Source organism: Myodes glareolus, chromosome 26, assembly GCF_982192425.1.
Source record: "Myodes glareolus chromosome 26, mMyoGla1.1, whole genome shotgun sequence".
NCBI classification, from domain to species: domain Eukaryota; kingdom Metazoa; phylum Chordata; class Mammalia; order Rodentia; family Cricetidae; genus Myodes; species Myodes glareolus.
The window spans coordinates 24,392,586-24,419,934 of NC_142051.1; the positions used below are offsets into that span (position 1 = coordinate 24,392,586).

Genomic DNA, 27,349 nt, shown 5'->3' on the forward strand with positions numbered 1-27,349 from the left:
TTTGAACTACATTTCAGCTAAGTTCTTTGTCTTGTCTCTGAACCACCCACACTCTTACCCAATTTCGTGTTACAGGTCTTGTTTTGGGAGACTGGTCTCACCCTTCAATTTATCATTTAACTTCATGCATATCCACCTGACCATCAAAATACATGGACATACACACATTCACACACACACTCACTCACACACACACTCACTCATACTCACATATACTCACACACACTCACACACACATATATGTAATATGTATATATACAAATTACTGCTCAGCTATGATTATACTTTACACAACATCATATCAAAGGATGCTCATTTTCTTCTTAATCATTTGCTACCAGGACAGTAAGATCATTTCTTAGGATTACAAGCAGGTTAGTATCACACAGAAATTTTTCTTTGGAAATATGCCACAGAAATAGTCTAATTCTCCAGGAATTATCCTTACGGAAGGATTTAAAGGGACTCTTAATGATGTCGGTGGTTTCATTAAAAATTCATAACTTTTATTGGCCTTCACGGCTACGTGAATGAGAATTCTTTTTGCAGTAGCAAATTGCTGTGCAGAGAGAAAAGAAAACAAACAGAAAACAAGGATGCTAAAAATGATTGGAAATGATACCCAGATGATGCTCCTCATGTTTTTCTCAAAAGGAAACATCCCTATATATTTCTTAAGCACAAATGTTTTTATTGGATACTTTACAAAAATCTAAATAAGGATGGTAAGTATCCTGGGTCTTACTGTTAGAAATATTTCCTAACCACTCCGCCAATGCAAAATAATCCCAATCAAACCAAATCAGATCAAATTAAAAGATATCCAGGTTTAATTAAACACCTGAGCTCCCAGGTGGTCCTGAAGGGACCCGGAAGCTGCCAATGGGACCACCAGAGAGGAAGAGGGAAAACCACGTGCTTATTTACTGGGGAGCAGTTTAAATAGCCTGTGGGAGTGGTGGTCTTGACAATTCCTGGGGAAGGGTCAAGGTTTGGCAGGCTACCATGATCCTCCTGGGGAGGGGTCAAGGTTTGAGGGGCACCAGGGAGGGGCCTCTAAAGATGGAGGCCGAAAGCTGGGATTACGCTTACTTTATTTGACTGAAGGATGAGTTGGGATTTCAGAGTGTCTTCTCATGCCTTGGAAGCTTTCTTGTAAAATAATTCATATTTAGTTCAATGTCTTTAAAAAATAATGAATTCTTTGGGAATTCATTCAAGATATTCTAACTTTATTTACCCTCCCTTCAGCAACTCCTAGATTTACCTCCTCCCTACATATCCACCAAACTCACGTTCATGCTCTCTCTCTTCTCTCTCTCTCTCTCTCTCTCTCTCTCTCTCTCTCTCTCCTCCCCAGCCTAGCAGTTATCAAATGCTAATAGCTCCTCAGCTAAAGGTAGGAATTTATGCCCACAATCTCTCTCTTTGCTAGGTTCAGTGGTTAGTTTGTCAACTTGACACAGGCTCATGACCTCAATTGAGAGAAAATATGCCTCCATGAGCTTTATCTGTTGTTAAGTCTATGGGGGAATTTTCTTTATTAATGATTGAGGAAAGCCCAGTCCACTGTGGGTGGAGCCATTACTGGGTTTTATAGTCCTGGGTTTTATAGAAAATCTGCCTGAGCAAGTCATAGGGAGGCAGCAAGTTAGTAAGAGGCATTCCTCTTTGCTTTAGTTCCTCTCTCTAGGTTTCTGTCTGTTTGAGATACTGGGCCTTTAAATGTGAGTTATCTCTCTCTATGCCCTCCACTACCTTACCCTCCTATTCCCCACCCTAGAAAATCAAGCCTGTTTTATATTCATTATTGCCATTGCTATGGTGGAGAACAGAAGAAAATTTCAAAACTTAAAGTTTACAATTTCATTATATAATCTGTTTCATTTTAGAAATTGGAAAGCTGCTTTAGTTCACAAATGTCAGCATTATTTCCTAAAAATGCGTTGGCGCGTCGCGATAAGCCTTCAGTGTCCCTCCAAGCTTTGATTGCAGCTCACTTCACAGATAAGTGCTTTCAAGAACTGCTTCCGCTCACTGAGTTTTCAGTCTCTCCAGAATAGTAGGCATGTAAGAATCAAGGAACCAATGTTTGCTAGCTCTGATGCTTGCTCTGGTCAGACATTTGGTTCCTGGCAAAGTTGGGCAAAGATGATTTGTGTGTGGTCTAGAAGTAAGGTGTGTGGTATGGAATGATAAAACTGCAATCCCTCTCCGTTGGATTGCGAGTTATCAGTATCTGAGCTGTCTGAGGCCTAAGCATGCTGTTTCTCAGTTCCTTTCTTTCTTTGTTTCCTTCTTTGTATTCTTGTTTCTTTAGACTGAAGCTTTCTTCCTGTTTAAATTTTCATTTAGTTATTTTTTTATATTGTATGGGTATTGATGAGTGTATGAGTGTTTTACATGCGTGGACATCTGTGTACCACACACATGCTTGGTGCCTGAAGGAGATGGTGCTCCTCCCTGTGGGTGACCATGGGAATCGAACCTGAATCTTTTGCAACAAGAGTCCTTAACCACTGAGTTTGCTCTCCAGTCCAGTGTCCTGGCTCTTAAGCTCAGGGTCTGCTCAGGGGTTGAGTCCTCACTGCTCTTCTTGGAGGCCTTGAGCCTTGTAATAAGTTCTCCAGTTGCTAAGCCTCTTTGGGAAACCTGAGGATGATAGCCACCACTTCTTACACAGTCCTGAAACTCTCAGTACCTTACGGCTCTAAAAAAAAAGCTGGTAAGCCCAAGGTATACATGCAAGGTGTGTCAGCAACAGTCAATTCCTTCCTTCATATCCTTCAAACCATCTATATACATAATGTAGGCACTCACACACCCGTTAAGAGTTTGGAACATGGGGATAATTTGGGGTTTACCCAATCTGTATGTCAGAAAGCAGCATTGAGTAGAAAGAAGGAGGGGCAAAGAGATAAAATGGCTTTTGATGTAGGTGACCTACAGACTTCTGCTAAAAGATACCACTTGCTCTAAGAACTTTGGAGGGATGAAAACTACTATGGCTATGTAGGAAAAAAGTGGTTTCCTGCTTCTCAGTTAAATAAAATACCTGAGGTGGGCACTTAAAGCCATTGTTTTTCTGTCTTGCTTTAGATTAATGCCTGCTCGGTCCAGCCTTTATCTCCACATCATTCTCTGTCTTCAGGATCATTTGTTTACAGCGTTAATTTATTATCCATTCCAGGGTCAAGGGCATCCCACCATTTCTCACCTAAGACCTGGGAACACGTTATCTTTACATCTAAAGCTTCAAACAGTGTGGCAGAAGGTCAGAACGTGTTTGGCATGACATTAAAGCAAAAGATTGTGAATTTCACTGACGTGGGCAAGATGACAGACAGAGCCTGAAGAAAGCGAAAGCCAGGCAAGGAATTCCTACCACCTATGTGTCTTGAATTTTCTCAGCCTCTTCCTTCTTTGGATTCAGTTCCTCTTTTGATTTGATTTAGAATAGCTTCCTGAGGCACAACACACACATTGCACAATCCATTCACTTGAGGCCTGCACTTCAGTGGCTCCCAGTTTCTTCAGAGTGGCACAGTGGTTATCACATTTGGTTTAAAAACAGTTTTATGAACTCAAAGAAATTTCACAACCATGTGTTCTCTGGGAGAATGTCATAAAAACTCAAAAAGGGGCAAATTAGAAGGGAAGAAATATCCCAAGTCCTGTGAGCTCCTGCCTCTGTATGGAGAGGTGTGGACTGGCAGGTGCCTCCAGATCCCAGCTGGGCTACCTTCCCCAGTGGCCTGACTGTCAATCACTCTTGGAAGCACTCCCCAACCCTGCCTAGTAACACTCCTTCCACTCCTCCTCTCGGCTGCCAGGAAATCCTGGAACCAACGTGGCCCCGGAGCTGCTTGTGGTTTTTATTAACTAGGGCTTGAGTTGAATTTTAAGCAAAGAAATAAAATGAGTAAAAGAAAATAACACCCCAGGGACCCGGTGTAAAGGGCAGGGTTATGTGATTCTGCTGTGGGCCAGAGACACACATTTTGTTTTAAATAAGTCATTTGGCCCTTTGGCCTTATTCTAGCCGTGCTCGGGCACCTGAGTCCGGAGACGCTCTGCTAAATGACAAGTGACCCTTTGTCATGGGTTGAAAATTCGCACTAGAGTGGAGTTTAAGGGGTGACGCAACACAACTTCTGTAGAGTCCTGCCCCTTTTCCCCAAGTCTCCGCTCCAGCCTGTTGCTTTGCTAGTCGATCCAGGTCGGTTTTTATCACAGACTTCAGTTTGTCTCCCAAACTTCTGGGCTTGGGGGTTCACTTCGGACTTAATCCCCGCCTCTTGCAGGCTCCCCTCAGGGGCTGAGTCTCAGCCTTTGTGACAGCAAGTTCCCGGGCCTGCAGCTGGGGACTGAGAGGAAGAATGAAGCCATCCTGGCTGCAATGTCGCAAAGTAACAGGCGCCGGGACGCTTGGGGCGCCCCTGCCAGGGTCGCCTTCAGCAAGAGGAGCCAGTGCAGCCCGAAGGGCTTTGGTGGCCGGTCTTGGGGCCCGGGGCTGCAGGGCTCTGGCCACCTGCAATGGTGGCGAGTACAAGACCCATTTCGCAGCCTCTGTGGCAGACCCCGAGAGGTTCTGGGGTAAAGCTGCTGAGCAGCTCAGTTGGTACAAGCCCTGGACCAAAACGCTAGACAGCAGATATCCGCCTTCCACTAGTTGGTGAGTGACTCTTTAGTCAATTCCAAAATCTCCTAACTTCTTGGATGCCAAGGGCTGGAAAGTCTTGGATCAGGACTAGCTGGAGTTCTACCAGGAAAGAAAAATCAAAATTTAAGATGCCTTCATCTCTTTTCACTGTTGGTCGTTTCTATTCTCTTAGCTGTCCTACATTCTCCTTTTGAAGTACTTCGTTATCTAGAGCGATCCCAGTTTTGCATGGGCCTTTACTTGAGGTGGTAGCTCTGCTTGGCGGCAGTGGGGATGTTGAGAGGCCAAAACAAAGACTTTCCAAAACAAAGGCTTGCTGCAAGACTGTGCCTACTGGAAGTGACACCATGTAAACAAATACAGAGCATGGACTAGGCTAGGGAATAAGTCCTAGGGGATTATGGACCTGCCAGTGGTGGGAGGAAGAGGACTGAAGAAAGTCTTCAGGAAAATGTTACTGAGCAGGGTTTGAAGGGATAGGATGTTACCTTCTCAAGGCTGACATGATCTAATTATCAAAGTCCAAACACTTAGGAAACCAGCTGGAAGAAGCTGACACTGTAATCCTGTGAGTTGGAGAAGTGAGAGAAAGAGGCTTGGGTAAGAAAAGACTTAAATAGTGGGCCCAATAGGTACCAGTAAGTCAGAAACAGAGGCCTGTTTTGTTTAAGACACTCAAGCAAGGATAGCTCGGTGGCAAGGTAATGTTAGGAGTCATGATAGGAAGAAAGGTTTCCCCCTGAAGTTTCAGTTATAAAAACTTGCAAACCATATTTGTTTTATATTGCAATACACATATACACCGTAAAGGACGTTGTTATGCTATAATGAGTAAGGCCCACAGCTTGTGGAAAACCAAGTGGCGGTTTCTAAGTGTCTATCCCTTTAAGGATGTGGTTGCTGCCATCTGCTAACCATTAGGAAAGAATATATCTGTGAAATCTGGAAAAGCACTACTTGACAGACGAGGGCAATGCCCTGGTCCGGCTGACATTTGGCCTTTTGGTGGATGCCTTTCTTCTCAGAGCAGAAAAGCTGTAGGAAATTGGGTTGAGGAGGCTGTTCTGTGTCCTTGTCATGCCTCCTCTCCTCTTCCTTTTGTTTTGTGGGGGTGTTCCCAGGATGTTTCTTCCCAGTGTGAGTACCTTGCCCTCCAGTTCAACTTCGTTTTTCAGTAGTATTTGATTGACCCACATTTAATGATTGACCTGACATTCAGTACGCAGCAATGGATAAAAAAACAGTGATTGCTCTCGGGGACAGGCTGCCTGGGTTCGAGTTCTTCCCCTCTCAGCTCCTGGACTCTCAGTCAAGTGATGGCACTTCTTGGTGCATCATTTTCTTTTTCTACCTCAAGATCAAATCATTAGTTTGAGGGCTGGCTGATTAAAGAACCAAGGCCAAGGGACCTAGTGGATTAGGCCCCATAATTGTGATTAGAGGAAAAACTATCTTTTCATTTTCTTATTATAATCATTTTGGGAACGGGAAGCGTTTCTAGTGTTCTTCATATCACAACAAAGATTATCATCGGAGGTTGTTCTAAAAGCTCAATGTTCATATATCTGTCGTAAATACTGTTCTCTAATAATCTTATGTGGCTACCTTTACCACAAAACCAATATGCAGAGATTTCAGTTAAGAAGTCACTGGGGCTGGTGAGATGGCTCAGCGGGTAAAGGCTCTAGATGCCTATACTGATGGTTTAGACTCAGTCCTGGGGACTCTTATGATAGAAGGGGAAAACTGACTGCCAAAAGCTTCCTCTGATATCTGTACCCATGCTATGACACTCACACACAAAAGAGACACATACAGAGAGATACACGGACACATGGACATATGTACACAGACATGCATATACACACACAGAAAGGCACAAGCACACACATCACAGACACATACAAAGAGATGCACGCAATGTATATGCACACATACACACACAGAAACACACGGAGAGACACATACACACAGACATTCACATTCAGATATACATATACACAAACACACATACCACACAAATACACACACACACAGTAAATCAGTAAATGCAGTTAAAATAATTTTACGAAGAGACCACTGGGATACTGTAACTAAAAACTGAAGATAAGCAAATAAGTCTAGGGCAATAACAATGAGGGAAGAGACATTCCTGAGGGCTAGTGGGGTCAGCTAAGGCAGAAGAGCAAAGAAAGAGAAAGTTCTTGTGTATGTGCCCAAGGTCACTTAAGATGTCAGATCTCCTCTTAAGTAACTATTTTTCTTATTTTAAACTCCAGATTTTAGCCTAACTTTTAAAAAAAAGTTGTGCACAGAGTATACTGTTTGTTCTTTATTTTTATTAAAATTTTTTCTTTTTTTCATTTTACATACCAACCCCAGTTCCACCTCCCTCCCCTTCTCCTGCCGCTCCCCACATCCCCTCCTTTTTATTAACTCCTCAGAGTGGGTAGGGCCTTTCTTGGGGAGTGAACAAGGGCTGGTATACCAACTTGAAGTAGGACCAATGGCCCTCCCACTCCCGCACCAGTTTCAAGGCTGAGCAAGGTATCCCGTCATAGGGAATGGTCTCCAAAAAGCCAGTTCATGCACCTGGGCTAGGTCCAGCCACCTGCCACCCCCAACAACAGCTCAAGGTACATGATCTCTCACCCACATTCAGAGGGTCTTAGTTTGGTCCCATGAAGGTCCCCCAGCTATCAGTCCATAGTCTGTGAGCTCCCACTAGCTTGGTTCAGTTGTCTCTGTGGTTTTCCCCATCATGCACTTGACCTTGCCCCTCTTATTTATCTGCTTTTAATGAGAACCTTTGACAAAGGTCCTTGTATGTAAATACTTTCAGTACACTGTAGACACCAGCATTTGCTAATGTTGCTCCTGAATTATTCATCTCTGTAATCTTAGAGTCACGCTTTCTTACCTCTTTCATGGCATTCTAGAAGATCAATATGAATAATAAAATTTTTATACTGAGTAAGCTCGGAGGTCTGATTCAGTCTTGCGAAGACATTTGGTGATCAGAGTAGAGTCGAGAAAGGGACAGTGGTGGGGCGCCAAAATTCACTTTCATTCAATAGATGACTTGCGCTTGAGTTACTGTCACTATCCCATATTGTGGTGACACATAATCCTTTTTGGTTAGTGATTTCCAACAATGCCAAACACAAGGAAAAGTGAATGTTCTATGCCCTCCTATATATCTCTGTGGTCTAGGGCACAGCCAGCAGAGACTTTTAAAGACGATAGTCAAATGGTAGTGTTCTTAGATGAGAAAAGTTTTATTGATGTCTTGGAATGACAAATGAATTGATGCGAGGCACTTTCAGCTAAGTTCATCAGCAGAACCGAGAGGGGTTGCTACAGGAACCTGCATTTCCCCCGTGGGAGTTGGCGAGATGGGCGGCCCGCTCTCTGATTCTTGTTGACTTCCTACAAGCCACGTGCATTCTCTTTCACTGCAAGGCCATCTCTTCATTTTCCTAATCTGCAGGTTTTCCTCAACATCTGCAGGCTTATCAAAGTCCTAACACATCTGGCATTGCAGACTAGTCTCTGAAATGGCACAAGGTCTCCAATATCTTACTTGCACAGAATTATGAACGTGGGGGCAAAGATCTTAAGGATCTTATGCAGACTTTGCAGCCTAAGCGAGTGGCCAAATCACTTCTCTAGCGTGGTACTCTGAGGTCTCTGAACAGAAAACACTCGCTGTAAGCTCGCAAAGTATCAACTCTCCTCAGGGTTTGGTCATCACTTCTTATTGACTCACACTTTCTGGGGAGTAAAGTCTCTATTTGAAATACTCATGGGAGAATTGCAGTGACAACTGGAACAAGTAAAAAGTCAGTCATTTCTTAATCTTGGAACACAGCAGTGGAAATTCTTGGTTATTATGCTTTTTTTTTCCAAGGAAGAGCCTTTTTTTTTTTGCCTATCCTGAAATTAAAATTCAACTGTGTATCTCTCTGAAGAATTAGGTGGTGTGGAAGAATTGTCTGTATTCTGTCAATCATGTATTTTAATAAAACGCTGATTGGCCAGGCAGGAAGTATAGGTGGGAAAACCAGACAGGAATTAAGGTGATGCAATGAGAACAGGAGAATTCTGGGAGGCAGGAAGCTCCCTCTGCCACTCCTGCGCAGACCACCAAAGCAGCAACATGTAAGCTGACAGCTGAAAAAGGTACCAAGCCATATGACTAACATAGATGAGAATAATGGGTTAATATAAGAGTTAACAAGAAACCTGAGCTAATGGGCCAATCAGTTTATACTCTTATGGAGATCTCTGTGTGATTGATTTTCTTTGGGACTTACCGGCAATGGGGTGCCAGGCGGGACAGATATCCCTACAAGCTGGCCCCTCATGTTATAATTAGGAAATTCACTTTTCTTGTTATGAATTGTAATCTACTTCCTGGGCCGTCAATTGATTCCTTTCTATAGAAGCACCCCCAACATAATTTTATCTCAGTCTTATAGAAACAACATTCAGTATGAAGATTCTCAGTATCTAGGTGGTTGATGATGGTGGCTCAGTAGGTAAGAGCACCTGTCACCAAATGTGGCAGTCTGAGTTCAATCTCCAGGACCTATTTGGTGGGACCCTGCAAAGTCGTCCTCTGATCTCCACAGGTACATCTTAGCATGTTCTACACTCAAAAAAATATTTATAAAGATTCTCGGGATTTGAATCAAAGTCAAATATGTTTTTTATTATAAACTGAAAATGAAAAGGCTAAATCCATATGACTAGAAAAGTACTTAATCTAGATTAACATTCCTGTAGTGGAAACAGTGAGGACTGAAAAGGTACAAGATCTATTTCCTGCTCAATGCACAACTGTTGAGTCCTGCCAAGCCTTGAACAGAGTCAGAGGAATTATAGGCACTCATTAATCTCTCACTCACTATGTCTACACCACGTAGGCAATGATGGAAAGAAGGTGAAGGGATTCTAGATAAGGCATGAAGTACGCCATTACAAAACTGTACTGGCGAGCACTGGGTATGATAACATGCAGAGGGCAGGGGAGCTAATATGTGCCAAGAACGGCTGATGGGGACTGATAGCCCTGGGCCGCTAGATCTAGTAGAACTCTGATTGGCAGTAAGACACTTTTGTGCCGCTAGCAAAATCCACAGAGAGAAGAAAGTCCCAAGGTTCGTGGAGGATAGTTATCAGTGCACCAGTGGCTTACAGAGATTTTCTCTAAGTCGACAGTGCCTGAATGTAGAAGGTAGCCATAGGATGCCTTTGGAAGGTCTGGATAGGTAGCCAGCAAAGTCAGCTTCCTAAGCTGTCGCTCTTAATCACAGCAACGTCTGTAGACAAGTGTGATGCGCTCAGGCGATGTGTTATTTATGTGTTTGTGTGCATGTTTATTAATTTATTCTTTGGCAATTTTGTATATGTATGTTATAAATCCTGATCACGATCATCTCTCCATCATCGCTTATCCTTTCCTCACCTCCGTGAATCCCTGTTTCTTCCCAAGTCTCTCCATTCTACTTTCATACATTAATTTCTAAATTTTATTCTATAACGCTTCCTTTGTGGCCCACAACATTTAGCCAAGGTGTGGGAACAAAGCTATATCCTGGAGCATCAGTGACGCCAGTGTCTACTTCACTGAAGGCAGTGACTTCTCCTCCTGCAGTGCTTAGCTCCTCCAGGTGGACCAACCCCTTCCTCACTTATCATGGATTGTTTACTGGCTCAGTCTTGTCCTGATGCTGTACACACAGTCAGGGCAGCTGTGAGTTCATGAGTGTGTGGCCATGCCCCATTCACAGGACAACGGACCATCACACTCCTCCCTACCATCTGGCTTTTACTGTCCCCTGGTACTATGTTCACTGATCGTTGCCCAGCCTTCAAGGTGGCGGTGGTTGTGGGGATGGTGGTGCCGGTGGTGTGTTTAAAGTTAGTTTACAACACTAATATATTTTGCTATTTCATCTGAAGTTAAAAATTTTGGAAACAGGTCAATGTCGGAGCCTTTCCTATAAACACCCTCAAACTCTGCCCCTAAGAGACAGAAAGAGAGGAAGAGGGAACAGGGGTAGAAGGATCGGTAGGAGGAGGGGAAAAGGAAGGATGGGGGAAGACGGGAGGGAAGAAAGAGAAAGATAGGAGGGAAGGATGGAGGGAAACACACACACACACACACACAGAGAGAGAGACAGAGAGACAGAGAGAGAGACAGAGAGAGAGACAGAGAGACAGAGAGACAGAGACACACAGACAGACAGACAGAGATAGAGAGACAGACAGACAGATACACACACATACAGAGAGAAAGAGAGAGGGAGAGAGAGAGAGAGAGAGAGAGGAGAGAGAGGTGACTGCATGGTAACACTATTGCATCATATCATGCTCTGCCTGTTCTGGTCATTCACTTTGATCATGGCGAGCATTTTTATTTACTTTGCCTACTAGAGTAGAGTTATCTGTGCCAGTGGGATAAAATCATTATAGGTCAAATTTGACTTCATAGTTCAGTAGCGCTTGTGTGGATGATGACTATAAGAGGTTAGAGCAATCAAAGGAACCTTGACACCAAATGGTCTACCTAGTGAGCTAGAGAGAAGAAAAAAAACCCAGGAGGAATGAAAATAGGAAAGTCAGTAAGGTTAAAGAGAAGAGAACCCCAGGAATGGGAACAAGTTATGATAGCATGAGAAATTGAGTAAAGGATCAAATTGATTGGGTAATGAAAGGCAATCACCTGAAACTATGAAATAATTTTGAATTTTACATTTGAGAATAAATTGCAAAGAGGTGATATTCAAACCATTTAAAGAGGTAGAGAGAAGAAAGGAAGAAAGGGCAGGAAGGGAGAAGTCAAGAGATGGACAGAGGGAAGAATGAAAGCAGGATGGAGAGGAAGGAGGAGAACAGGGAGGAGAGTAAGGAGGAGAACAGGATGGAGAGGAAGGAGGACAGCAGGATGGAGAGAAAGGAGAACAGGGTGGAGAGGAAGGAGGAGAACAGGATGGAAAGGAAGGAGGACAGCAGGAAGGAAAGGAAGGAGAACAGGGTGGAGAGGAAGGAGAAGAACAGGGTGGAGAGGAAGGAGGAGAACAGGGTGGAGAGGAAGGAGGAGAACAGGATGCAGAGGAAGGAAGAGAACAGGGTGGAAAGGAAGGAGGGAAGACCAGACTGAGAGGAAGGAGGAGAGCAGCACACAAGGTTAAACTTTGAGGAGAAGTACAAGAAAGAAATCCTGTGCATGGGAACGGATGGGGCCTGTTTAAAAAAGTATTAGAAAAAGAGACATGCATTTTCATTTTACGATGTATAAAGAAGGGAAGAGATTTTAAAAAGTGGGAAAGTTTGTGGCGGTCAAATGCTCTAGAGATGTTTTAAGGATATTGAATTAAAAATTAGTTATTACTCTAAGAAACACTTGGTGACTTTTCATCAGGTGATGCCCGTGGAGAGACTGCTGCCCAGGGTAGAAGAGTGCATCACAGAGTGACCTGCTAGCAGGAATAGACAGTCTATGGAATTCTTAGACAGTGGCCGGGAAGAGAGAGAGAGAGAGAGAGAGAGAGAGAGAGAGAGAGAGAGAGAGAGAGAGAGAGAGAACTCTTGGAAGTTCCTGTCTCAAAGGAAAGGTAGTTTCTTCACTTGCTAGCCTTTCCCCTCTCTCCTCTGTTAAGAGAAATGTGTGTTTTAAGGCTGAAGTGAAGAAACCAAGAATGAAAAGAATTTTGTTTAATTTATTTTGAAACCCATTGCTTCAGAACTCACTGATTTTGCAAGCTGAACTTTTTGTGGCTTGTTTTTGTTCTTTTCGGTTCTACATGTTCCTGGATCAAACAGGATGGAAAAAGCTACAACATGGGATACAGAGCTTCTTAGAGGATCCATAGGGTTTACTACTGCTACTACTATTGTTGTTGTTGTTATACCCTGTAATTCTGATGAGCATTCGTGATAATAGCTAAGCATTCCATGATAATCTTGACAGAAGTTAAGATTAATAAATAGAAAATAGAGGCAATTAATTTTCATGTTGCTCTCTAAGTCATGAATCTTACAAGACAATTCTCATGTTTTTTTTAAATATCGCTTCCCTGAATGCTGCAGGGTTAGTGATGCCCATGTGCTTTTTACATATGAAGGGCAGGAGCCTGTCTTCCTAGGAAAGTATGAAGCCAGTTAGTGGAACTAACAGTGGTCCTGATCCAGAGCCCAGAATCTTTCTGTACAAGTTCCTAGGCAACCGCTGCCAAGCCCAGTGCCAAATCTTGAATCATTTAAAGGAGACTTTAGACAGAGAAATTATTCTAAATTAAAGCAGAGTAAGAGACCCGAACTTCTTGCAATAGGTCATTGAGAATTGCATACCTCTTGTTATAATTAACATTTTTTAGGATAATTAAAGAACCTAAATGGGATTTGAGGATTATGTGATTGTTATATTTCAGTGTGAGTTTCCTGAAATTGATGGTTTTATTGTGGCTCTCAAGAGGCATATCTTTGTTTGTACTAATGAGGTAATAAATTATGCTGGAGTTCTTTGGCATTGTGTGAGAAAGTCGTTGGGCGGGAAGCAAGCTCTCTTGTGCGTGCAACATTCCTGTGAGTCGGAGTCTATTGCACAGGAAAGCAGAGTAGGCTTCAGAAGGTGATCTGTTCCTGCTAATGGACTCTGATTGTTAAAACAATTCTGATTACCATTAGTGTATTTGGGAAATTCGGTCGTTTATTTTATGTTTTAAATTTAGCCTTATATAAAAGTCCCTCCTATATATCACAGTTTCTTTCCATTTCATATACTATGTCTTTATTGTGTGCACAATCTTCTGAATAATATACAGATTGCAGAGTGACTAAATTTAATTAACATAAATGTTACTTCCCATGGGCTTTATTTTTCTGTGCTAGGTCTACATGATATCCATGCTCAACATTTTTTCGAGAAAATAATATTTTCAAATATTGTCAAAATCATCTTCAATTATATTTTGAAGTGAGAGTTTTATCTGAAGATGAGACCTGTGCCCCCTTTTGACAAGCTTTAAATGGAGTGGATTCATCCATAACAGTACACGTGCACTTAAATTTGAAAATGACCTGTCTTTAGAGATATAAATATAAGTTCAGAAGGCACGTGGTCAGCATGAAAAATCACCTGCTAGAAATAATGTCCCTCCAAATAACCTCATCAAGAAAGACCAATTTTAAAGGATGGGCCCTATTTTGTATTCTGAAGGTCAGCAGCTCGGAATGTGCAGTATCTAATTTTTTCAGCCTGTCACACACCGAACCTCCAGGACAGAACGGGGTGAACTCCAGGAGCGCTGCAATTACATAAGCAAGGATGGATTGCCTGGCAAATGGCACAATCAATGAACAATGGAAATTCAATCAGCTGTGACGGATCAACTCCCAGGTGTTGGGAGAAAATCCAAGCTTAGTGCCTCCTGCTTATTTTTCCTTTGTTCTGCCTCTGTATTGTTAGCTGGAGAAAATAAAAAAAAAAAAAAGTGGAGTGTTTGGAGTTACTTGTTTCGTTGAAACAACAAATTCACTTTCATGGACAATTAGGAGCCTTTTGATAAAGGAGATCACTGCCTTCCACTGTGATGAGTCATTGTAAGAGAACGTGTAGGAGGCTAATGGATCTTGGCAATAAATATATATGAGCACAATAAACTCTGGAAATTACAGTGGTAGGAAGAACATGTGTGTGTAGGACTCAAATCCTTTATCTAAACTGTATAGCGAGATTGTTATACTAAGAGTGGTAATTATATTTGCCTTCTCTGGTATGGATGCTGAATGAGGTAAGTGATGGCGTATAAAAAGAAGGTGCTGTTCTGATAATACACGGGAGAACTAGAGTACAGGAACTCTGGGTGTGGAGTCCAGTTGAAGACAACCAAGAAACAAACAAACAAAAAAAACCCGTCCAAAACATCAGGACTTTCAAACAGTAAGCTAGAGAGGGACGGAGTTTAATTGTATGACTTTTAATTAAGTAACCAAACTTTACTAATTTAAAACAGCGAATAAACCAAGTAGATACAAAACAACTAAAACTGTAAGTTTTGGACAATAGAAATACCTTCTTTCAATAATTGGTTGTTAGAGTAATAACACTTTCCTAGTATAATCTTTTAAGATATACCTTATAAGTGTATGCATCAGTGATTAAATGTGTGTGTGTATATATGTATTATATATGTATGTATATGCTTGATAACACTAAAAAATATTGAAAAGTGAAAGAAAAGAACTTTGCAATCTCTACTGTAGATCAATATAGAAACTTGTAAAAATTTACTAGGATGGAATGATAACACTTTTCATTGTTGAAGAGACATAAAATCTGTTTTATTGATCATTTGCCAAATAACTTTGTGCTAATGAATGCCTGGGCACTGAGGACTAAGTCAACATTTTGTCCAATGTCACTTTATGTTCTCCCTGTCCTTCTTTCTTATTTGATTTCCAATTGAGATGCTAAGTACTATTTTAAACTAAAGGCTCTGACTCTTCATTCAATCAATGCAAGATAGAGTTAGGTAATCTAGGATTTCCCAGATACCCTAATTTAGGTGAATAGTACAAAATGGAAGCGAGGGCCATTAAGTGGTTTAGAATTTGTGATAGAGAACACCGGATCCATTCTTTCAACCTTAATTTGTCCCAAATAATTATGAAATGAGAAAATGGTAAATTGCATATGTGGTGCACCTCCGTGTTTGATGTCTTCCTTTCTCATGTGTTCTTTATCTTAGACTACACTGAATGTGGGCATAAGATTGGGCTTCTATGAACAAAAGTGGTTGTGTGACAAAGTTTGGTTCATATAATAATTGGAGTAAGATTTGTCATTCCAGTGTAAAATATTTCATTGTGACATGTTCAAGCCATATGCCCAGCCAAGCCAGGTTTGCTGTGGGAGCCTATGTAGGGCTGTATAAATGTGGTGACCTAGCAGAAATGAATAGAATGAACGTTGGAGAAAGTACCCATAACTACAGTAGGCAGCATGAATAGCAAACCAATATTACAACATAGTAGCATGAATCGCAAACAAATATCTTGTAAGCCACTGGAATTTTGTAATTGTCACTATGATATAACCTATCTGATTCTTGTTGATTGAGTGGAAATATTTTATAGGACTGCTGCCACTATTTAATGTCTTAATGAACACAACTTTACACACACATTACAACAGCCCACCTTTGGTGTCACACACGGGCCAGGCATAATACTGAGTGATTCAATATGTTCAATGTTATTACAACCATATGATGTAAAAAGAGCTTCTCTTGAATGTGTGCGGAAAAGGAGGTACAAAGATTACCAGAAGTGTGACTGAATGTGAAAAGCTATTAAGTAAATGACAAATCTAGGATTTGAATCCAGACTGGTTTTTGTTCCAAATATACTATATTGCTTCTATAATAATCTTAATTAATTTTAGGGTTTATTTCTTCTTGTGCCTGTTCTCTACTGAAATGGGATAGTACTAATTTATTTGTGTATATAAAATATATTTGTGTATATAAAAAAGAGTGGTATAGGAAGAATAAAAAAAATCTGGATTTGTAGCTCAAAAAACCTTGATAAATATCATATTAGTTGCACAATAATATGTACACTCTGATAAAAAAAACAAACTGTATTGAACTGGGCAAAACATACCCAAAGGCGGGGAGGGAACTTTAAATCAGCTGACAATTACTGTTTCTTGTGCAGGCGAAAGCAATATTAATCTTCTTCCTAAGAATTCCCCATTAGTTTCTGGCTTAAGGAAAATCTATAATGACCACATTATTCATCATGTGCAGTGTGCTTTAATGTTGTTTTTATGAGAAGATGGTGATAAATAGCTTAATTAATTCATCTACTTATGAATATTTGAAAGTTTTTCTTTCTTCTAAGCTCTCATTAAAATGCTAGGACTGGTAGCACGTTTGTAGTTCTGAAAGTTGTTGGTTTGGTTTAATTTTAAATACACTTATATGTGTCCTTCTTGCCACCCATCCCCATAACCCTTTATCTTGACCCAAGCTTTTTTTCTGCACATACAAGAAGGAAGGATTTAAGCAAGACAGACCTTGATAAATGACATGCTTTGTTAAGTACAGAAAGACATTTCTCAGGGATCTCATTACAATCAGCTCTTTTAGCTACAAGAATCTCTATCATCTCTCTGTCTATCTATCTACATCTACCATCAATCAATCAATCTATCTATCTATCTATTTATCTATCTATCTATCATTTATCTATCTTCTATCAAACTACTTTCTATCTATATATGTATCTTTCTATGTACCTATGTATTTATCATCTATCAATATTCTATCAATCATCTGCCTATCATCTGTCTATCTATCTGTTTATCTATCTATCTATCTATCTATCTATCTATCTATCTATCTATCTATCTATCTATCTACCTAGCTAGCTACCACCTGTCTCTCAGAACAAATTGTAGCCTCTATCAATTTTATATGTTATTCAATCAAAATTGTGGCAGTACTGGGGAAACAAATAATCTAAAAAGGTTAAATGCTACATTTCAGGGTGATAGGGATGAGCCCACATGAGAAGTAGGTTAGTAGAGTCCCTAATCATATGCAATTATTGTCTGTTTTATGCTGAGTCACTCCTCTGTGCTGATATGTTACCTCTCAGTCATGACAATCATCACACCATAATTACAACAACAGACAACAGCAAAAGCAGCAATTATGGTGCGCATGTTTTGATCAGCTCCTCGCTAGGTCTGTGCCTTTGTTTTCTTAGAGCTGACTCACGTGTTCTCTTCCTTTGCTTTCTTCTCGTGTGACTAACGATTTTAGCCTGAAATCTTCAGCAGTGATTTCTTAAAAAAAAAAAAACCACATACAATCTTGTTACCCTTTGTGCTAGTTAGCCAAAAAATGCTTTATTATATTTATCTTTATTTAATCAATAGACATCTGTGGTGTAAGCTCATGCCTATTGATGCTCTTCTCACATCAATAACTTAACAAATTAATACCAGGCAATAAGTGGCAGATTCAGATTCAGGTCTAATCATTTCTATATAGATGCTATTTTTTTTTAAATCCACACTGCAAAATGTTCAGGGTACATCAGTAGAAATCATCTTAAAACGCCTTATGTGTATATTTACCTCATTTATCACCTCAGTCATTTGAGCTCCAGTATAAATTTCATGCTGACAGTGTTTGCATTTTCCATTCAACTAGATTTTTCAAATGGTTTATATACCCTCTTGAAAGGTATCAAAGTCTGAAAGTTATGTCTTTTTCATGGGTTTAATCTTTATTCTGAATCTATCGGCTCACTTTGCTCACTGCCCAGCTGGGTTTTAATGGAGAGGGTATTTTACAATCAACATATATTTACTTTCATCAAGACTAAAATGTACCTACCACCTCTCATTTATGACATACAGATGCGGTTAAAAACAAAGAAGGCTTTGCTATAGCCATTCTCTGCCTGTAGCTCAGGACTCCCTCTTACTCTGCAAGTCAGATGTTTACATTATGATTCCAAAGAGTAGCAAAACTACAATTATGAACAACCATGAAAATAGTTTTATTTTAGAGGGGTTACCCCAACATGACAAACTTTATTAAGGTGTCCCAGCATTAGAAAGATAGAGAACCACTGGTCTAGTATGATAGAGTACAAGGGTTTCAGCTAGGAGCTTAGTTGATATTACGTTATTAGATCATTCTAATATAGAAAAGATATCCAATGATTAAAAAGTATGCAATCTTAGTTTACTTTGTTTATAAAATGATTAATTAAAAAAACCTAGGCATAGGGAGGTGAATCTCTGAGTCTGAGGCTAGCCTGGTCTACAAAGCAAATTCCAGGACAGCCAGAACTGTTACACAGAGAAACCCTGTCTCTAACCCCCACCAAAAAAAAGGTTTTAAAACTTTAATAAGGGATAGTACATTTTCTTATTAAATATCCAATTATTCCAAGGACCATAGTCTAGGGAAATAATAGCATTTCTCAGTTAAACTAAATCAGACATGGTGGCGCACACCTTTAATCTCAGAACTCAGGATACAGGGGCAGGAGGATCTCTGTGAGTTCGAGGCCAGCCTGGTCTACAAAATAAGTTCCAGGCCAGCTAGGGCTGCTACACAAAGAAATCATGTCTCGAAAAACCAAAGGACAAGCAAAAATCTCTTAAGCCAGTGGTCTTCAACCTTCCTAATGCTGCAACCCTTTAGTAAGTTCCTCATGTGGTGACCTCCAACCATAAAATTATTTTGGCTGCTACTTCATAACTGTAATTCTGCTACTGTCATGCACTGCAATGCAAATATCTCAGTTTTCTGATGTTCTTAGGTGACCCCTGTGAAAGGGTTGTTTATCCCCAGAGGAGTCACCACGCAAAGATTAAGAAGCACTTTCTTAATCCACAAAAACGAATTTTCTATATCCTTATGTATTTATGTGTGGGCTTGTTTAAGTGCGTATGCATGTTTGTGAGTGTACATTAAAGTCTATGGGATTCAAAGCATATGCTAGGAAAATAGCAATGTGTCTATAGTTCTTTAATTTCTCAAAAAACCGCACCATGTTAAACAAAAATAAATCAGGCCTTTTAGCTAGCTTGCTAGTGATTTCAGCACACAGACAGCAGATCTAGGCTGCATACTCAGGTTTGTTAGGTTGCAAGGTGCATCAGGTTTACTTTGTGTCAGACTTGACTTGGGGTAATCCTATTTTATCCTCATAATAACAATATCATGATTTTTAAAAAATCATGTGCACACATGTGTGTATACATACACATGTGTTTATGTTTGTGTAATATTTATGGGCTTGACATATTTATGAAACTATTTTCCTTGGCTCTGTAATTTACTTCTTCCTTAATTCATTTCTCCTTTCCTTTGTACTCTTCCTTTCTTAAGCTGGTCACTCATCAAATATTTATCAAGCACTTTTATGAGTCAGGTAGTATCCCGGGCGCTGGATCAAAGTCCAAATAGAGTATAAATTTAAAGAAACAATCTCATATATCAAGGAAAAGTAGTTTGTTTATAATAAGGCAGCTTAACAGATAAGCTGTTTAATAAGAGAGGTATATCGTGGTTTATAGGGTCTATCTAGCCATTAGTTTGTGAAATTATGGGTAATGAAGTCCATTTTGTTTTATAACCAGCTCTTCTATAAATTACCTTTGACTGTTGAAGTGTGGATAATGTGCACGGATTTCATTCCGGTGAGCAGTGACTGTTTCTGCAGTAATCAGTCCTTCAGCAGATAACAGAATCAAGTCGTCTTAATCTTACCCTTCTGGGGAGCCTCTCCGTTTTAGGTAGGGGTGCTAACAAAAAGTAGGAGGTAAGAAGGGAAAGTAACAAAACAGAGACTAGAAGGGAAATCATGGCGTTGGTTAGCACCAGCTGGATAATGACGTCTTGGATAATTAAGTGGGCTGCACTGTATCCAAGCTTCAGGTTATTGACATGTTAATGGAAAGTCTTTCCTTTATGAACCTGGTGTGTGGACAGTTAGCAAACATGTAGCTGAGTCCTGCCTAGCATTATTCTCTGATGATTCTGAGGAAGAAACTAGTAAAAACGGCAGGATGCAGAATGTATCTATTTTGCTTAGCAAATTTAACTTACAAACAGTAATTAATCTGGTTGTCTTTGTAACTTGGTTATGTTTTTAATCTGTGTAGAAGGACAGTTCTGTGAGAGGTGGTGGCTGAATGGAAATGTCATGGGGTTTAATTAAAAAGAGGGGAGGTTTTATAAACATAATCTCTTAGGTTTTACTGCTTAGGTTTGACTTAATTCATATTGACATTGCTTTACTTAGAAGTAATCCTGGTTGAAATTTATATCCTTGACTTTTATTCAAGTTTAACTTTAGTATTATTCGAAAATTTATGCTGACAAGCATGAGAAATAAAAAAGCGTTAGGAAAAATCCACGATGCTTCAGTATAAAAATTACTATATATAGTGAGTATTTATTATAATCCTACTCAGCCTTTTTGTTTGACTTGTGACGTTTTATCTTGAAGTAGCTCTAGACTCTCAAGAAATCTCAAAAATAGTTCAGATAGGATAATTGTACCACCACTCGATTTTCTTCATTGGTAACTGCAGTATATTATTCAAACCCAATGTGATTTGGGGAGGAACCCAGTTGGTTTTATACATGTTATGCAGATTCACCTGTTTTTGCACTCCTTTGTATTTTCATGTGTATATGTTTAAGATATATTTTTATGTATGGTTGCAGTGTTTGCCGCTTTCTCTTTCTGTTGATTCCAAAATTATTGGAGCTATATAGTTCTTATCATCTGAAAGCTAAACTTTCTACCTCTAATTAGTTTTTCTATCCCATGAGTTGAGTAAGTTTTTGTCAGATGCTGATCTATGAGTATAGCAATATGTCATTAAAAGTCATTTTTTTTTGGTTGTGTTCCTTTAGCAGAAAAACAGTATTAAATTTTCTCCTAGGCCCATGACCTATCTAGTTGTTTGTATCCATCACCTCTGGCTCTTATAATCTTTCTGCCTCCTTTTCTGCATAGCGTCCTGAACCCCAAAGGGAAGGATTTGATGAAGATATCCTATTTAGGACTGAGCGCTACAAAGTCACTCTGCATATTCCCAAATTATAGGCCTCTGTGTTAATTCCCAATTACTGCAGACATAAACGTCTCCGAGGAGATTTGAGAGTTGAGTAAGGCACTGATTGATGGGGATAGCAGTATGTTAATAAGAGTCTTGCTGTTGTCATTATGGTCCTTTAGCAGAATAAAAGTACTAGGTTTTCTCTTAGGCCATGCATGACCTATCCTCAAGGTCTTGAACCCTATTGCAATGTCAGGTATGGGTTCTATCTCATGCAGTAAATCGCACGGTTTGTAGCTAGAGATATTGATGATTACCTTTAGCCATCTGTTAGTGTACAGAGAGCCTTCTGGTACTGTGAACGCTAGTCATAGGAGTGAAGCTTCTAGTTAGGCATCCGCTTGATTTCTGTGTTTGATGACAAGGAAGTGTTGCCTTGGACAGTAGAGCCTTTCTGTCAGGTTTTTGAGAACAGTCAATAGCTTTGTCAATAGCCTGTGAAGTAAAGCGGTTCCATTGGGCAATGCTTCAACAGATTGTAATTTATTCCTGACACTGAAGGTTTTATTTTGTGGAACTTCCCACAGGGCAGGAAACCCTGACTGCCCTGGGGGACGAAGAGGGAGGAGGAGGGGGAGTAGGGGGAGTGGGAGGGTGTTGGGAGGGGGGGTGGAAATGGAAACTTTTATAATTTAATAAAATTTACAAAAAAAAAAGAAACAAGCATGAGACTAACACACACACAAAAAAAATGTGTAGTTGGGACATTGTCAGCCCTTATATTTGGCGACTCTATTTAAATTCTTTAAATATTTTAGAAAGCTTCTACAATAATATGTTTTCATATGGCTTTTGATATGACCAAAATTGCCCTTCTCCATATTCCCGCCTTTTCTCTTCCCTTCCATCCCTGCTCCTATTTCATCTTTCCACTTTAATTTTTCCTTTATTTCTCAACTTCATCATTCTATTTTGCGTTTCTTGAGAAATTGTCTCCTACCCCTAATACCTTACTAAGCACCTAACCTCTGAGGTTATTGCAGTACCCATATCAAAAGCATAGAAGCTAACATCCATATATAAGAGAAAACATAATACTTCTTTTTGGGAAGGCATAGGTTCCCTCACTCAAGATGATTTTTTTTCTAGCTCTATCCATTCACCCTAAAATTTCATTTTCTTTTTTAATGATTTATTTTTATTTTATGTACATTGGTGATTTGCCTGCTTGAGTGCCTGTGTGAGAGTGTCAGATCCCCTGGAACTAGAGTTACTGACAGTTGCGAGCTGTTGTGCAGGTGCTGGGAATTGAACCCAGGTCCTCAGGAAGAGCAGCCAGTGCTCATAACCATTAAGCCACCTCTCCAGTCTGAAAAGTTCATTTTCTTTAACAGCTAAATAGTTTTCTATTGTGTAAAAGTACCACAGTTACATTATGAATTTGTCAGATATTAATATTCAAGATTAGCTCTCACCATCTTTTATAAAGTATTTAACTATTACAAAAGCAAGAAACCCTGAAAGGATGGCATGGAAAAAAAATCTTCATTCTGTCATGTTTGCCTGGATCTTTTTACTGCAGACAATGAAACAGTGTAGCAGCAAAACTCCTTGTGAATCGTTTCCAATTCTCCATTTTTTTAGGACCAATCACAGAATAAAGTATAAGACTCAAGGGAAAGAGCCATCCCGAGGCATTTGAAATTGATGGATCACATTCTTCTTCCTTAATAACATCTTGCACTCAGCATCTCTCTGGATGTCTCTAAGTAGTGAGGGGGATGAGTTAAGGAATGGGGTTTGCCTCTGGGAGCTTTGGGTGTAGAAGATAGACTCATCAGAATATTGCATTGTTTCCAAGAATATCCTGCCCAGAACCATGACACCTAATGGAATACTGTGCCCTCTCTTTGAATATCACATTGTGTGAACAATGTATCTTTCATATTAGAATTTCTTTGTGAATCTTACCCTGGGAGCAGGAAAAACCTGAAGACTGGGTCCAGTTAGAGTGGGAGTGCACTCTTTGAAAGGGAGTTACCATAATTTTGAGTGTGTGTGAGATCAGTTTTACAAGAGACTAGAGCTGACCTTATGATGGATCAGCCATGAGAAAGACCCCACCTTGATTGAGACCATCTTTTACTTGTTTATTTGTTTGTTTGCTTATTTTTATAATTTATTTTGGATACCAACCACAGTTTCTCCTCCCTTCTCTCCTCCAATTGTGCCTTCTACTTCCTTTCTACCCACCTTCCTCACCAACCACTATTTCTCTGTCTCCACTCAGATGGAGTATGGCCTTCTCCTATGGGACTCAACAAAGCAAGGCATATCAAGTTGAGGCAAGACCAAACTCTGCCCCCTTGCATCAAGGCTGAACAAGGCATCCCATCATAGAGAATCCTTTCTAAAGAGTCAGCCCATGCATCAGGGACAGGTCTTGGTTCCTCTGCTAGGGGCTCCACAAAATTGTCACTCAGATGCAGAGGGCCTAGGTCAGTCCCATACTAACTCCCTAGCTGTTCATCCTGAGTTCGTGAGCGCCCACAAGTTCAGGTCAGCTGTCTCTGTGGTTTTCCCGTCATGATTCTGACCTCAGCTTGTTCATATAATCCACTGTCCCTTCATCTGGACTCCCAGAGCTCAGTTAAGTGCTTAGACTGTTTTGTATTCAAAACACAGCCTTATGTCATGATCTAAAAGATAGATTTCTGGCAGATATCCTCTGGATGTCTCTTTTCTCTGCCTAGTATGGATGCATTGAATAAATTTCTTGTTTCTACTTTTCTCTGTTACTTCTCTGCTCAATTGGCCTTCATTTCCAGGGTCCCTACTGGCAATAACACCTGTGGTCCCAGTTTTTCATGAGTTAAAGCCTTCGAGAGCAAACAATGGTAGGAAAGCTGCACATTCATTAGTAGATCATTTAGTCCATCTCTATATATCTGCCCCCTTCTCACTCCCACATCTTAAGTAGAATATTATAACAACGTGTAAATGGATTGGGCTCCTCTTTGATGCCATTGTTATTGTTTTTCTCATTTTTTCATTTCCCTCTTTCCTTCTTCTTCCCTCATTGTTTGACGATTCTTACTGGCACTGGAATTAAATGCAGGAAGGCATCTTTCTCCTTTTCCTCTGACAAATGTCGGTCAATATTGATCAACATATCTTACCATCAGACCACTTTCCATTTCTCTGGATTATCCTGCAGTTTCTTGTACTCCCACCTTGGGAACCTCTGTGGTAGCCTGAGTTATAGATCTGGTTCTCTAACAACGTGTTATTTGCCTATCTTTACCTCCTTGTGACTTTTTTTTCTGAGTTAGCAAGCAGAAGACCCTTGTTCCTAACACGTCATACACGCTATCATGGAAAAGCTGACTAAAGGAAGAAATTTGCTTGCCTTTAAAAAAACCACGATGTTCATTTAGCTTATATCAATTTTACTAAACAAGCAATTTAATATTTAATTGTATTTCGTCCTCTTATTTACTTCTGACCCTTAATATCAAAGTAACTATAATTTTTCTTTTCCACATTTAACTTAATCTTCTTTTTCTTCAATTCTCAGTCTGATCCTGCATTTATCTGTAGAATGCAAATGAAGCATGAGGAATTTGTGTCCTCCCCTCGTCTCTAAATTTACTGTCAGGCATGACCCACAGCCTGAGACTCTTGAAGATCAACCACTCATGCCTTTTCTCCTCATTGGCAGTGGCTTCAGTTCAGATAGCAGGTCTTGATTTACCGAAAGCCTTTCTTTCTTTTCTTCTTACTTCTGGATGCAGAGCTCACCATTGGCAGTTCATTATGCTTTAATCTGATAGGATCTGGCTGGGGTGCGGATGTGTGGGATGTCCTTTCATGCTGGAGCAGTCTAGTCCACGTTCAGAACTTGGGTGAGGGAGTCTGAGGAGAGAGACTCATGCGAAAGGGATCGGAATAAAGAATATCTCTCTATTTGCACTGGTTTCTTTGCTCAAATAATCATCTGTCTTTCAAAGGGAAGCACTTTCCAAACAATTTCCCACAAACAATATCCTAGTGGTTAAATTAACATAAGGTTATTACTCTGCTCCAAGTAAGCAATTACCCAATTTGAAGGATTTCCTGGAACAGCCAGTTGATACTGCCCAAAGCCAAGAGTCTGCAATTTGGATGGGATGTCAGTGTGTGAATAGAGCCCTCTCAAATCTGCTTCAAATGCTCTCTGTTTGTGTGTAATTGTAGTCTTTTGAGCTGGCCATTGTTTCCCCTCAACATCAAACTTTACCTCATGGGACTCTTTTCTTACTTGTGTTAATGTGTCAAAAGACTACTACTTGATTCACACTTGTAGGGCTTACTAAAAAATAAGTGTGGAACATTTAATGCATGCCCTGGATGGCTCATCACAGGTCTCTGTTTGTAGGAAGCTAAGAATCTAGCAGGGTACCCCGATTACCCAAATCAATACCCAGAGACTTAATACAGGAAAACTGTTCTAGAAATTTAGTTGATGTCTTTGAGCTCCTTCCTCTCTGTAAAGTGGGGAGACCACTGTCTACCTCAAGGGGTGTTATGCACATGAGATAATATAGCATGCATATAAATGGTAGAAGTCAGAACCTATCACATCAACAGCATTAATAACATATTTGTTTCGGCTCTACTTCTAAACGGTTGCTTTGTATCCTTGTTCCTGGTCCAAAAAGAGCATATCAGCTTGACATTTGCAGGCCATAAATCCTTTCTCTCTTTCGTAGCCACCTTCCTTATACTTGTAATTCCTTTGACTGGTCTCTCTCACACCCAGGCTTTTATTTCTCAGTATGACTTTTCATGCTGTTCAATAGATCCTTCCAGATCTCATTTTCTTGTGGAGCTCACGAGTCTTACATCCAGACAGCTCTCCAGGAGTTCGCCCTCAAATCCATTTCTGAACAGCTTTTTCTTCCTGCAGAAAACCCCTTGGTGGCTTTCTGTTTATAAACAGAGTGCTCGGGCTTTGGAGAGGAAGCTCACACATGTCTATCCTGTCCCAGCTTGAGGACTCCAGTCTTAAATAAGCACCTCCGCTTCCGAGCCTTAGAGTGCTCCAACTTCCCGTACAGAAGCCGTTCTTTACCCTATTTATACTGTTGTCTCACTAGACATCGCCACTAGAAACAGTCCATCCCATTAATTTTCAGGCCCTCTCTCCTCAGTATTCCAACTTTCAATTTCTCTTCCTGGGAACGAGGAACTAGACTTGTACACCTTGAATAGAAGACAGGACAACCCACTTGCTTAAATAGGATACCATTCAGGGCCTCAGTTTCTGCTCTTGTGTCTCGACTGTACCATTCTATCTGTGCTCATGGGACAACACAATCACTCTTCTACCTAGAGTGGTCTCCCAAAGATCATCAGTGGTAACTGTTGTTTGAATCAGTGGTTGATTCCCAACATGAACTCTCTTCAGAACCAAGCAGAAGCTCCTTCCTGGAAATTTTCTATAACTGTGATGTTCTATATATAGGTCTAGTTCCCCTCCCCCCAAAAAATGAATAAGTAAAAATTTAACTTCGCTCCTCTGTCATATTTGCTAGGTGTAGTATGGAGCTCCTGGTAAATTGCTAGGGTGGTTGAGGAAACCTATCTCTGTTGCTCCAGAGGGTGACCTGTAGGTACCTGGCCCTTTAGTGATGGGAGAATACGGTAAAGCAAAACTCACTGAGAGAATGCCGCAGGCTACATTGTGAGGTTATATCAAGTTTTGTTCTTATTAAGTAGGGCAGTGTCATGGAGTTGAGAGATAATATATTTGTTCAATTGAACTTTATTCTTTCTTTTTTTGATTTTTTTTTTTTTTTGAGACAGGGGATCTATGTGTAGCCTTGGTTGTCCTGGAATTCACTCTGTAGACCAGGCTGGCCTCGAACTCATAGAACTCTGCCTGCCTCTGCCTCCTGAGTGCTGGGTTTAAAGGCCATTACCACATGACCAATTGAGTTTTTTGTAGCAGGATAATTAATGTCGCAATTTAAATGCTATCATTTTTCCATTGATATAAAAGGCATTATTTTTAGGGATAAAGTTAGAGTATCTTT

At 40.3% G+C, this 27,349-nt stretch overlaps 1 protein-coding gene across 1 annotated transcript in view; it reads left to right on the forward strand.

Moving 5' to 3' along the window:
- Nucleotides 1-4,078: 4,078 nt before the first annotated feature.
- Acss3 (acyl-CoA synthetase short chain family member 3) overlaps nucleotides 4,079-27,349 on the forward strand; it is a 161,697-nt gene continuing 138,426 nt past the window's right edge. Inside the window, exon 1 of the mRNA XM_087902008.1 lies at nucleotides 4,079-4,675. Coding sequence (XP_087758134.1) covers nucleotides 4,380-4,675 — 296 coding nt within the window. The 5' untranslated portion in view covers nucleotides 4,079-4,379. The remainder of the gene's footprint in view (nucleotides 4,676-27,349) is intronic.